At 45.4% G+C, this 14,397-nt stretch overlaps 1 protein-coding gene across 1 annotated transcript in view; it reads right to left on the bottom strand.

The window, feature by feature from the left end:
* Positions 1-11,879: 11,879 nt before the first annotated feature.
* SF3B3 (splicing factor 3b subunit 3) overlaps positions 11,880-14,397 on the bottom strand; it is a 40,728-nt gene continuing 38,210 nt past the window's right edge. The window contains exons 24-26 of the mRNA XM_063111815.1: positions 13,556-13,699; positions 12,852-12,956; positions 11,880-12,486 (exon numbers count right to left, since the gene is read on the bottom strand). Coding sequence (XP_062967885.1) covers positions 12,346-12,486; positions 12,852-12,956; positions 13,556-13,699 — 390 coding nt within the window. The 3' untranslated portion in view covers positions 11,880-12,345. The remainder of the gene's footprint in view (positions 12,487-12,851; positions 12,957-13,555; positions 13,700-14,397) is intronic.

The following is a 14,397-nucleotide window of genomic DNA, read 5'->3' as shown; positions in this document are numbered from 1 at the left end:
ACCTCACAGGAGAGCAGGGGCAGCGTGCAGATTCCCAAATCGGGTGGAGTTAGGCTGGGCCCATGAGGCAGCCCCAGGCACATCTCATCCCAGGCGACATCCAACACCGCCACCTCCAACCTGCATGACCATAGGCAAGCTAGGGGACCTTCCTGGGTCTGAATTTCTTCACCTGTAAAGTGGGGGACACTAAGTTGAACCTTGCAAGGAGCTGTGAGCATTAAGTGAGCACCAGACATGCCGTCGGTGCTGGAGGGTGGGCACCCTGCAGTGCCCACCATTTCTGCCTTCTCCTTCACTGCCCATCCTTCAAGTGCCACTCTACCCCTTGCCACTGGAGGGGCTGGCAGAAGCTCAGGCTTAAGGGTTTAACCTCCCAAGTGACTCCTTTGAGGAGTAACACATTTGGATGTATTAGTTCTATTCTATTTCTTTAAGAAACAAGAAAACAAAATGATAATACCTTCGGATAAACAAATATGGACACAAAGATGTTTACCACATGATGGGATGCTCTATAGCCACTAAAAAGGGTGATGGAGATCTACGTTCACTGGCATTTCCACAACAATGTTGAGTGGGAGAAAAAGACAAATCTTAACAAGTCATGTATGGACAATCCTATAGAACATAGAGCTGCATGTGTTTATACATGCAGACCCTCACCACTCCGAGTATGGTTTCCTGATCAGGAGCTGTAGCAAGAATCACCTAAGAAATTGCTAGTAAAATAGAATCTGGGGCCCCACCGCAGGCCTTCGGAATCAGAATCTGCATCTTAACAAACTGTCCAAGCAATTCACAGCTTACAGTTGAGGAGGTGAAGTAAGCCATTGTCTGGAGAGTTACCCAGTAAAATGTTATTAGGGGTTGGGTACCTCTGGGGGGTAGGATAGGGATTTTCTTTTCTTCTTGCGTTTTTCTAAATTGTTGGTATTTTTTTAATAATAAATATATATCATAAAAACAATAAACTATTAAAATGCTTGCAAAGACATAAGACCCAAAACTATAAAACTCCTAGAAGAAAGCTTCATGACATGGAACTTGGCAATTATTTCCTGGATGTGACACTAAAAACATAAGTAACAAAAGCAAAAATAGATAAATGGGACTACATCAAAATTAAAAACTTTGTGCATCCAAGACACAATCAACAGAATGAAACAGCAAGCTACAGATGGGAGAAAATATTTGCAATTCATATATCTGATAAGGGGTTCATATCCAGAATACATAAAAAACTCCTACAACTCAATACCAAAAAATTAAATAACCCAATGAAAAAATGGGCAAAGGACTTGAATAGACATTTCATCAAAGACAATACACAAATGAGCAACAAGCACATATGAAAAGATTATTAGTCATTAGAGAAACATAAATCAAAACCACAACGAGATACCACCTCACACCCATTAGGATGGCTGTAACAGCCACCACAACCATCAGAAAATAACAAGTGTTGGCGAGAGTGGGGAGAAACTGGAACTCTTGTAACTGCTGGTGGGAATGTAAAACGGGGCAGCTGCTGCAGAAAACAGTCTGGCAGTTTTGCATTAAAGGAATTATCATATGATCCAACAATTTCACTTCTCAGTATATGATGAAAAGAATTGAAAGCAGGAACTCAAAAGGATATTGGCACACCCATGTTCATAGAAGCATTATTCACAATAGCCAAGAGGTGGAAGCAACCCAAGTGTCTGTCGATGGATGAATGAATAAACAAGATAGATAAGCATACACACAGATATACAGCAGAATATTATTCAGTCTTAAAAAGGAAAGGGGCCGAGCCCGTGGCGCACTCGGTAGAGTGCTGCGCTGGGAGCGCGGCGACGCTCCCGCCGCGGGTTCGGATCCTATATAAGGATGACCAGTGCACTCACTGGCTGAGTGCCGGTCACGAAAAAACGAAAAAAAAAAAAAAGGAAGGAAATTCTGTCACATGCTACAACACGGATGAACCTTGAAGACATTCTACTAAGTGAAATAAGCCAGTCACGAAAACACCATGTGATTCCACTTCCATGAGGAATTGAGAGTGGTGAAATTCACAGACGAGAAAGCAGAAAGGTGGTTACCAGGGGCTGGGGAGGAGGAGCGGGGAGCAGTTCACTGGGTATAGAATTTCAGTTTTGCGAGATGAGGAAAGTTCCGGGGATCTGTTGCACACCAATGTGGATATACATAAGACTACTAAATTGTACACTTAAAAATGACTAAGATGGTTAAAAAAAAAAGCTTGCAAAGAGATTTTAATGACATGAGAAAGTGGGAAGACAGGAAGCAGGAAACTTCTGGCTCTTGGGAAAGAGGGAAGGACTGGGTGGCTTGGGAGAAGGGAGTGTCATGAAGACACGTGGGTGACAAAGCTGAAGAAGTAAGGGCTGGGACTTGCTGGTAGAGTCCTGGGCCAGAGTGTGGACTTTCTTATTCTGTGACAGGCAGTGGGCACTGTGGAAAGCTTTGGAGCAGGGGCCTGACTTTTCCAGATAGCTGCCAAATAGTTCACATGTCTTTCAAACTCACCACCTTGACCTGAGCCCTCCTAACTGCAACCAAGTCTCAACCCAGCCACATTCCCTGACCTGGAGAGGGCCCCAAGTGGGGAACCTGGCTGGTTCCCCAGGGGTGGCCAGTGGGCCCTCCCTGGCTGGGATGCACAGACTGGGCTGTCCCTGTAGCCCCTGGTCCCCAAGCTGACTGCAGTCCAGTTCCCAGGGGACACCACTTCTCATTTGTGGAACATGGCTCTCACACACAAGCATGAGCCACAGCGGAGCCTAGAACCCCCCCTTCTCCCCCGCTGCCCAGATTGTCCCAGGTCTGGAGGCCACAGTTCTCAGAACACTATCAGTCTTTCTTGGGCTCAAAGGACAGACTGCTCATTTCAGGGAAAATGTCTCTTCTTCCCAAGGCTGATTCTGGGAAGGCCACAGGGCAATATTGCCTCAGGGTAGGAAGGGGGGCCTCCAGAGACATTCTACAGACACCCAGAAGGAAAGAGCTGTAACAAGTCTAACTGCCCTAAACCCTCACCTGAGGCAGGAGGAGAAATCTACATGATCTGGTGGCTGGACTGGGAGCAGACCCCAGAACCCAGGGCTCCAACTCCCAGGCTAGGCTTCCGTGCACCAGGCCTATCCTGGGAGTCCCACTCTCTGCAGATCTTTATTTTGAGTACTCTGAGATGGGATGGAAGGCTAGGCCTACAACACCACCCCCAACTCCCAAAGCTGCCAGAACAGGCATCTCAAAACCTACTTAAATCTCCATGTTATTGAGATCAAGCCTGAATTCTCACTTGACTCCTGTCCTCTCGTTTCCCTACACGCAGCCCTGCAGCCTTCCTGAACGCCTCACCCTTCCTTCTTCCTTCCAATATCCGCTTAATAGATTGTTCTTCATTCTTAGGCCCGGAGCCATTTCCTGAGCACTCAGGCCAACTTGGTCACTGTCCCCTCTGCCACCACTATACAGAGTATATGCCTATTTCAAGAGCAGGGGGACTGTCTATGCACCTCTCTCCCTGGTTTCCAGCACCACGGCCGGCCAACCCAATAGATGTTAGTTGATCTAAAAGATGAACACATGAGTTTTCTGCCTGTTTTTTTTATGGTTAATTCTGTTACCTTCCCAAAGGCTCTGGACCATAGCCTGAACCTCTCACAGTAATAAGCCCCTAAATGCCAGATGCTTTACCTGTGTTATTCATGTTATTCTATGGCACGGGTATAACATTTCCATTTTACAAATGAGAAAACAGGCTCAAAGAGGTTCAGTGACTGCCTACAGGTGGGAAGTGGTTTGCCCAGGATTGGAATCCAGCCTGGGTTCCTCCTGCTGTGCCACGTCCGTCCATAGCAGGGGGAGTGGAAGGTGTGTTCACAGACATCCCAGGAACTCTCCACTCTGTCCAGGGATCCCTTAAACCTACACTTTAGGGAAGGTGGCTGAGAGATGGGCAGGGGGGCATCCAGATCTGAAAGCAAGGGACAGTTGAGAGCCTGGGGGACCTCCAGAAGGAGGCCTGACGCTGCTGCCTGGCACCCCAGCCTCAAGACAGATAGGGGCCTAACCAAAAAATCCTGTAGCAGGTGATGATGCCTTTCACCTCAGTGACAATAGGTCCAGGTAAGAGGAGGCTCAGGAGTCAAGAAGATGCCCTTGACCTTCTCAATTCTGCCCAGCTTGTAAAATGGCCCAGAGAGCCCCAGGCTTGGACAATCTCTACAGGGGTGCTCATTAAGCACCAGACATTGTGCTGGGTGCTTTACAAACACTGTCTCTGTCTTCCAACATCCTTAAGAAGTTTTAGGTATATACACACAATGGAATACTACTCAGCCACAAAAAAAGAACGAAATTCTGCCATTCGCAGCAACATGGATGAACTTGGAGAAAATTATGTTAAGTGAAATAAGCCAGGCACAGAAACAAAAATACCAACTGTCCTCATTCATAAGTGGGAGCTAATAAGTAAATAAATAAATAAGAAAGAAAGAAAAAACAATCACACTAATATGCTGAACTTTCAAAAGGAGAGAACAGAACTGTGGCTACTAGAGGTGGGAACGGGGGATGGTTAGTGAGAGACTGGTTAAGGATCACAAAGAATGATTATGTTTTGTAAAGATAAATTTACTAATTATCCTGATTTGATCATCATGTATTTTACACAGGTATTGATATCCAACTCTGTACCCCATAAATATGTATAATCAATTATTTCAATTTAAAAAAAAAAAAAAAGGCCAAGCTCTTACGCATATGCTAGACTGCCTCCATCTCCCTTCCTGAAAAATCCCAGAGAACATAAGCCCCCCGCGCACCCCATCGCCAGTACACGGATCCAAATCCTTGACTTTGGTATTATAACACCACCCTTTAACCAACTGAGCTAACCTGCCAGCCCATCTCTTAATTCTTATGAGTGAGATGTCCCCATGTGTTAATAAGCTGAGCTACAAAAAAGTTCCTGCCCGTTGCCCCAAATATTCATTCTGGATGAAGGATAAACCTCAAAGGGTGGGGGGAGAACTAGATCAAAAAAGGGGCTGGCCGGTTAGCTCAGTCAGCTAGAGCGCAGTGCTACAACACCAAGGTCAAGGGTTCGATCCCCATACTGGCCAGCTGCCAAAAAAAAAAAGTTACTTCCACAGAGTTTTCCACAAAAGTTGAATTACTGATTGCGAAACACCTGGTAGCAATCCCACTTCACAATCAAGGGACAAAGGCTGCACATCCTGGGATGAGTTTGTTAACATGACAAATACCAGGTGGACCTTAAAAATGACAGAGTTGGTTGGTTCATGTGCATTTAAAATACATAAAAAAGTGTAAAAGCAGAACACTTCATTTTAATTTTAGAAATACTATCTAAATGAGAAAAGCTTACCTATGCCATATTATTTTTTTCCTTTCAAGAATTTAAAATCATTAATTTGTAATTAGGTAATTTATGCAAGTGATAAATCATGCACATGGTACATTAAAGTCTAAAGACCTAAGGCAATATACAGTGGAGCAGGCCCCAGTAACCCATGACAACCATTAAATAATGTGGGTTTGTCAACTGACAACACAGAAGAGAATGCAGAGAGAAGTAATTTGTTTTATGGTTACATGGATCTGCTTTTTCCTGCAAGACTGATGAAGGCAAAGATAAAAAATAAAACCCAGAGCAGACCATTCACACTGTTTCTCTGAGACATACTTCAGAGTCTTGGCTGGGACTGTCATTGTCAAGTCTAGCTCAAGTCCCTCTTGCTGCGACTGAAGAAGCAGTGAAATCGGTGTGGGGAAGCCAAGCCATCCAAGGCAGAGGAAAGCAAGCCACGTGAAAGACAACCACTTTCTTACCTGTTCACAAGCCAGGATGTGGTCCTTGAGGTGTAGCCAGAGGCTTTAAGGGGCTCCAGGGCCTGGAGCAGGTGGTTAGGCGCCGTGAGCTGAGGATGCCAGGTGGGAGAGGCTGCAGCTGCACCCAGCCCACAATCCAGGCTTTCCGTCTGATGAGCAGGGCAGGGAAGGCAGGCCACAGCAGCTCCGAGTCAGGAGCTGCAGCCAGCAAGGGCGGGGTGGGGCCACGTGGCCCAGCCGCCTTGGAGCGTGGAGTAGGAGGGAGCCTCAAGCCCAGAGGATCAATCAGGGAACTGTTCTGACCGGAGGCGCCGGGCAAGTTATGGTGAGAGTCCCAGAACCCAAACCCTGGCTCCCGTGAAGGTTAGGCTGTTTTAAGGGGCTACTTCAACTCCCCAGAACCCACTGACCCTGACAAAAACCTTTTCTCACAAAACTTAATAAAACTGGGTGATGGTGTAGTGACTGAGTGTGTGTGTGTGTAAAGTGGGGAGACATTAGATGGAGAAAGGCCTTCTGATACACGTCATCACTGTTGAGGACCAATAGTTACAGATGGGAACACGTGCTCAGAGAGGTGAAGATCTTACCGAAGATTACACTGTGTGTTACTGAGTCTAACCCCAAAGCATGGGCTTTTCCCACAGGACTCAGGCCGTCGTGGTGTAACACACGGCTTCTGACACAGCACTTGTGGGAGTTCCTAGAGGCAGCAGAATAGAGTCCTTTTCCCTCAGCTCCATTTCCAAAGACACGGCCACTTTCCCTTTACCTGAGTCTGTGACTGAGCTGAGAAATCCACCCCGCAGAGCTCTGTGGCACCCACAGGGGCAGCCCCACAATCTCTTCCGAGGAGTTTTCATAGCAAGCTCCTCTAGACTACACTTAAGAGTAGGGATGGGCTGACCCCCAAAGGATCCTTCAGTTTGTGCACATTACATTGGGGGGGTGGGGTAGGGGGCAGGGAAGGGCTGTATTCAAAGCATCAAACTACCCAGGAGAGTTTGCCATGTTTCCCCAAATGTGAGCAGAATTCTTTATTAAGGGACCCCTTATGAACTTCTAGGATTCCACGGCATCTCGTTTGGGAAGTGTAGGCCTACACAAGATAGCACGCCTTGTTCTGAATGTCAGCGCCTGGCACAAGTAGTTTTTCAAGAAATGCTTTCTTAATTGCATGGACAAAACTGAATCCTGCTTTGGCCCTGAACTTGTAGCAGGACAATAATGCCCACACTGGAATGACCCTGGCTAATTCCCCACCCCCGTCCCAAGACAGTGGCTACATTGGCCACGGCTGCTGCCAGGCCCCGCTATAGAGCTCTGCCAAGGCGTTGATTCATATCAGTTGGGCAGCTCGTGGGAGGGTAGAGGGTGGAGGTGATGGGGCACAGCCACAGGACCTTGCTGGGGCCTCACAGAAGACTAAGCCTGAACAAACCCCACTGTGCCCTCTCTGGGGCCTCTTGGCTTAGAATGATGCCCTTTTCTTTCAAAACATCATCGCATACAGGACAGCAGGTCTCCCAGGGCTTCTGGGGCCAGAGATCCAGTTCAGCAGTCATGCCGCCTCAGGCTCCCAGACACTCAGTGAATGCACGTTTCTGCTAGCAGGACCCCAGTCAGTCTTAACTCCATTTTATATACAGGAAACCGAGATTGTGCTTAGAGGTTAGTGAACCCAGGTCATCTGACTCTGTGTCCAGTGCTCTTCTCATGGGCTTCACTCCCACTTGGCATCTGGCAGATGGAATCTTGATTCTGTGGCCAAGTTGCCTGAGTTCTCCAGTTACAGCATCAGCTCCTTAAAGACAAAAGATTCCCCAATGTCTTCATAACAGCATAAGGCCCTAATAACTCATAGTGAATATTAATACTTCTCTTGACTATCCTGTCATTAGCTTATACACACATATTCATGGCCCCAAATTATTAACTCATGAAAACTCTCCCTAAATGACCTAATCAAAAGCAACTGTCCTTTCATTTTTTGTTTAGAGTCAGAGAAGTGGGTGAGTTCTGCTGGGCAGGCCTATGGGTTAAAAACTTGAGGACCAGGCTCTGAAAAGCAGTTGGAGGTGGGGAACTGAGGTGGGCTGGCCTATGGGATTATAAAACTTGACTGGGTACTGACAGAGCTACTAAATATGGGGTGGGGTGGAGTGACACTGAAACTGAACAGGGCCCTTCGGCTACAGTAGTCCCCTCTTACCCAGTTTTGCCTTCCATAGTTTCCGAACGAGGTCCAAAAATAGTAAATGGAAAATTCCAGAAATAAACAAGTCATAAGTTTTCAGTATTCATGAAATCTTTCAAATCATCCCTTGGTCTAGCTATCCACACTGTATGTGCTATCACCCATTAGTCACTTAGTAGGCCTCTCAGATATCAGATCGTCCATAGAGGGATTGCAGTGCTTGTGTTCAAGTCACCCTTATTTTACTTACTAGTGGCCCTAAAGACCAAGAGTAATGATGCTGGCAATTCAGGTATGCCAAAGAGAAGCTATAAAATGCTCACTGTAAGTGAAAAGTGAAAGTTCTCAACCTAATGAGGAAAGAAAACAAAATCCTATGTCGAGGTTGCTAAGATCTAAGCTGTATAGTGCTCACTTAAGTGAAAAGGTGAAAGTTCTCAACTTAGTGAGGAAAGAAAAAATATCCTATGCTAAGGTTGCTGAAATCTAGGTGAAAACCAATCTTCTATCCGTGAAGTTGTGAAGAAGACAAAAATCTGTGCTAGTTTTGCAGTCACACCTCAAACTGCCAAAAGTTGCCACGATGCATATAAGTGCTTAGTTAAAATGGAAGAGGCATTAAATTTGTGGGTGGAAGACATGAACAGAAACGAGTTCTGATTGACAGCCACCGGGTTCGGTACTATCCTGTTTCAGGCATCCACTGGGGGTCTTGGAAGGCGTCCCTCCTAAGGGGGGGACTCCTGTACTTCCAGAGGACTTGGGCTCTCCCAGCCCATTTTCCAAAACTAGAATTTCCAAACTTAATTTTCTTTGATGTCTTTGATAACATTATTTTTTTTTTGCTTCATTTTGAACAAGCAGCAATGGTTCTCTCATTTCCCATCACAGCTAGTCATTTCCAGTCTGATCATTAACACCAGACTGTGAAATACAGATGCCCAGACATCACCAACGAGATTCTTGAGAGTAGTTGGGACAGAAACCAGGAACTTATTCCAACACACACAGATGATTCTGATGTCCAGCTGGGGTTAAGAACCACTACTACAGGTTTCCTACCCTTGGCTGCCCACCCCCCACCTCTTCATTTTTGACTTGACATACAGCCTGATTTTTCCTAAAAGTCCCAAGCCTGTGTCTGCTTTATCTGAGAAATTCAGAGACATGGGCCTTCGGCTCCTCTGAAACTTGTTTCCAGGCTCTCAGGCAGACTCACCTCACCACCAACCTCAGAGGGACAGAGACTGCCAGGTTATCAAAACTCTCCCCCAACTTCTGGGTACAGAGCAGACCTGGGAGGAGGTGGCTCATGGTAGTTGCTCAGTAAATATTGTGGAATAAATGAGTTTAGCAGCCTCTTCTAGAGTTGAGTGTCTTGTGATGCTGGCTTTCAAAGCTTCTGAAGAAACAGCTCTTGGTTGTGCTACTTGAGACTGGTGAAGGGTTCTTCTGACTGCTGTGTAGTCTATTCCTGCTGATTTCAGTTCACCCAGACTTCACACCAGCACAGCATCTGATAAGATCCCCAAATGTAAACCAGACATGACCAAGCAGGTATTTAGAGTCCCTCCCACGTGCCCCAGAGTGAGCCATCTGTTCCTCCCACATTGTTACGTTTTTGGACAAGGTTTGATTTCAGCAGCAGAGATGTTTCTTCTGAGAAACATCTGGATACAGCCTGTGGAAATTAGTTTAAGTGTATAATGAACTCAAAATATTCACATACAATTTTCCATATGCAAATAAGCAAATGGATGACGCAAGCAAACACATGTCATTTCTATTTTGGATAGAAAATGGAATTTTAAAAAATTGGAAAGCCTGGTTGATCCCATCGGCAGAATGCCTCAACATTTCTCGCTTCCCTTTAATGAGCTCAAGAAAGGCTTTAGCCACAGGAGCACAGTGCACTCTGGAGACCAGCATCCTCCCTGTGAGCCAGCAAACCCTGAAGAGACTTTCCCAGCCCCACCAGCTGTCTTACTAGCAATACATTTACACAAACGAAGGAAAGCAACATTCCATCCACAGTCCAAATGAACCCCCCTCCCCCCAAGGAATGCTATCCTTGGCAAGAGATCTTCCAAAGGAAACAACATCTGCAGAAACTCTGCCTGTAAGGTCAGGGGAAAGCTGAGGCAGCTGAAACTTTTCAGTCCTTTCTTAGATCCAAGTTGCAGGGACTTAAGAGGAGGCAGGATGGGAGCAAACCTAATAACCAAGGGCAAATGCCTTAATGTTGATATGATCGTTTCCAAGTCCCATAGCAGCCTCTGATGTGTTTTGCAAGGCTGGAGACCATTCCCTGTATACCTGGTTGCTCAGTCAAACCAAAGGAGCCAATTAGGTCCCCTTAACAACCACAAATAGGACTTGTAATTTAGCCTCATCCAATCACTAAATATGAAAAATCTTTTGTAGGCCCTGAGGCAACAGCTATGAACAAGACGAAATTCCTCCTCTCAACATATTTAAGACCAATTCTTTGCACCCGCACTCTAGAAATTCCACTTGCCAGAGCCCCTCTTCTAGCAGAGAACAAGCAAACTGATGGACAGACTTGCAGAGGAAGCTCAGTGATGACAATTCCCAACTCCACAGAGATATAAGTTGTCCTTTCTTACATAACCCCCTACTACTGTAGGTAGAATACGTATTTCAAACTCAAGTTAGCGAAGAGGATAGGGACACGGAGCTACTTCTCAAATACCTACGCTTTTTTCAGACTGATGTCACCATATACAATTTGACAGAATGGATTCAGGGCCATAGGAAAAAATGAGTCCTGAAATTAGGCTTTCCAAATATAATTCAGAAGTACTGTCTACTATGTAAATCTATGAGCTAAGTGAGAAAGAAACATGTTATTTAGGGATTCAATTCCTGGCAAAACCTGGGTCTCTATTATCTAAGTTGTGATAAAGAGATACTTAGTTCTAGGGGACAGTATCAGGAACCCTCGCTGTGTCGAACTGTGGGCTATTCAGAGTCAGAGATTGTGTCTAACCACTCCCAATCCTGATTCTAACCCAGTGCTAGTCACAGAATCTGCTCAACTTAGGTGACTGAGCATGTGCTTTACTTTGTGAAGTACTGAGAAGAGCCGTGAGCTCAGTTCCTCCAGGTTCAAAGTGGCTGAAGGACTGCCTGGAAGATCAGGGCTTCCCACACAGCCAAGCAGGAGGAGGAATCATCGTGGGAGGCTGCAACATTTCTGAAATCGGGTTACTTCCTCCAGCTGACAGGTTCTAAGTGCTCCCTCCTTATACCCCAAAGACCCTCTGGAACCTGCCTAAGATCTGTGCTGCAGAGACAGGCTCCTCCCTCGGTTACCCATGTGCCTTTAAATAGGGCCCACATATACAGATCTTGTTCCCAAGAGCAGGTTAGTACCTGCTTCTTCTATACTTACTGACCCTTCCTAGTAGTCACAGGGCCAAAGATCTTTTCAGGAGCTGTGGAAGTAAAGGGACTACCCAGCTGGAATTCATGCTAAACCCCTCATTCCAAGACCTCAAATAGAAGGAAGCTAGAACAGGCGTAGAGAAACCAGCCACCCTTCCTCAATATCCAGTGGGAAGAGGAGTGGATGTCCACATGGCTATTGAGCCCAAGTTTCATCTGCACAGCAGAAATTACCAGGAGAAGCCAAAGAAACCATCACAGGGCTGGGAGTGGGAGGCCACAGGGTACTAGAAGTCTGAGTAGGTACCTGGAATGAAGGAGTATACTCAGTTTTTCCTGCTCCAACTTGGGCTCAAATACGCCCACCTAAATCCTCATCCCCAGAAAAAGACACATGGACACCAGCCACCTTAAAAACTTAAGTTTGTATTTCTGGTTAGGTTCCAGAGTGGCAGACTCAGGAGTTATACTATATCCAACCTGGTCCCACCTTAGCTTGCCTCCCTCTGTCCTGCAAAGATAACATTATACAAAACTGTATTTACAAGAAAACCAGTTAAAAACTAAGGGTGTGTATAAAAGTATACAAGAGAATCAGAAATACCAATGCAAGGATGGCCTTGAGGAATAGGGAGCATACTGGAACCTGCAGCGATGTATTATGTACAAGGCAAGAAATGTAGCGAACCTTGGTGCCAATTTTAGGGGAAACCAGTCATTCCAGGCGAAGAGCTGAGGGGAAAGAGCTATTGGCTTTAATATTGCAAAGTCTTGATGATCCAGTCACCTTTCTTCTGCCATGTGGCAAAAGCCAGGTGGTGGGGGAAACAAAACACAGAGTCTCTGGCAAGCCCCACAGGCAAAGAAAGGGCTCAAAAGGCATAACGGGTCCGGATATCCTCAAGCTTCTTGGACACCTCAGGTGGGGTTCGATCTAGTTCTTCAGAGACGTTCTTTTGTTTGTTGGGCTCCATAGAGTTGAACTGCTCACAGAGGTCTCCATCAATCACATTCTAAGACATGAAAAAATCAGAGGAAAAAGAAAGTTAGATGCCCAAAGAACATGGCACATGCTAAAGCAGCAGCTGCAGTGAAAATCTTTTATTCTCCCGCAAATATCTGAATCCCATTTGTAGAGCCAGGAACACTATTCTAAGTTATCCTTAACCCAGAGCTCAGATTGGCAAAACTGGGTGAAGCTTTTTCTCTGGCCGTGGTCTGCCCTGAAGGGAGAGGACTAGCCACCTACATCAATCCACTCTCCCTTGCTGCTGCTTCATTTGGCCCTGTATTGAATTTTAAGAGACAGAGGCCCAGAGAAAAGACCAGTTGAATGAGCTGAAGATCCCCCCTTTCAACCCAGATTCCCCCAACCTACCTTAACAGGGAAGTAATAAGAACGAAAGCTGAGGTGGTCCCGCCCACAGAGAGGGGGATGCTCAGACCGCAGGTGCATTTCCACATGCTGAAAAAAGTCATGGTCCTGGTGGAAGAAATAATCTATCACTCAGAAAAAGGTGATTTCAACTACTAGTCTATGGTTTCCAGAAGCCCAACGAATAGACAAGTCATTGATTTTTACTACAAGAACACATAATAAATATATAATCACTGTTTGATAGCTAAAACCCAAAAGAAGACCTCATTTTATTTTCAGTGCAAGAGAGAACGCTATATGTAGAGTAGTTTGTGAGGTCAGATTCCTGATCGCAGGTTACTTGGCTGGAATGACACAAACCAATCTTAGCCAATCCTAGAGTTCATTCCATGAGCAATGAGTGCCCCAGTGGACATCATCCCATCATTCCTAGTCTGTGAAATTCTGGGACTCTGGGCTCAGACAAACCCTGTACCCACATCAGAACAGAATCAAGTCTTAGTACAGTATAAAAACGAATGGCTGGTGGGCGGGGGAATTAGAGGGATCAGGATCTCTATCTCCCCAGGCACTTCTGTCACCTTATAAAATTTCCAGAACACTCCTATTTATAAGTGAGAACAAATGAATTTGCTCTCTTAGGCAGATTCAGCACCAAGAAATAACCATCGGAAGGCCAAGCAGAGTGATGTGGGAACTCTCACCTCGTGGGATGTGAATGGGACAAGGATGCCAATTCCTCCTGACAAGGTGGTGTAGACAAGTGATTCTGAGCCTCCAGGGATCAGCGTGGTCTTCTGTAATGACAGCACTGTCTCCCCAACATGGTAGTTCATGATCACCTCGGCCTGCAGGTTGCAAACAGACTAGTAAACACGTGTACCCTAGGGAGCCTGTTCTGGGTTCCCAAGACACCAAGGAGTGTCCCCAAGGGCACATTTCACCTCTATTAAAATCCAAAAATTACTAAAATCTAAAAATACTATAAAATTAACTCACCATTTACTTAAAACTTAATGCTTCACAAACATGCTGAAGTTAGACAATTTCTAATAATTATAATTTAAAAACCTTTTTGTTAAATTATCAAGTTTGCAATTTAAAAAAATTGGAAACTACTAAAAATCACAAAAAACAACAATCACTAGGCTTGCCCTCTAAAACAGATGTATTTTTTAAAATCCAGAAATGCTCTATTAAAGCAGCACGTGCCTACTGGAGGAGTAAAGCCCAGGACACGCCTCAGAAAAGAGCTGGTTAGAATTAGCACTGGGAATGAACCTGTACAACCATCTTTCTAACAAATTCACTACTCTCCAGATTTTTACGCTGACAGATAAAATGTCTCAGAAAAATTTCTATCTTAGAGTCATAAAAATGACTATAATAGTGAAATAATAGTGACTTGGACACCTTATGACAAACCCAGCATTCACAGCTACAAATTGCCAGCTTAGGGATTTCCAAAAAGAAAGGACCATGCACAGGAGACCACTCAGCATAGTCATGTACTCTGTGCATAATTCACTAAGAACTGACGCTTCAG

Source organism: Cynocephalus volans, chromosome 10, assembly GCF_027409185.1.
Source record: "Cynocephalus volans isolate mCynVol1 chromosome 10, mCynVol1.pri, whole genome shotgun sequence".
NCBI lineage: Eukaryota > Metazoa > Chordata > Mammalia > Dermoptera > Cynocephalidae > Cynocephalus > Cynocephalus volans.
The sequence above is the reverse complement of the archived record's forward strand: the minus strand, read 5'-3'. Positions and strand labels throughout refer to the sequence as shown.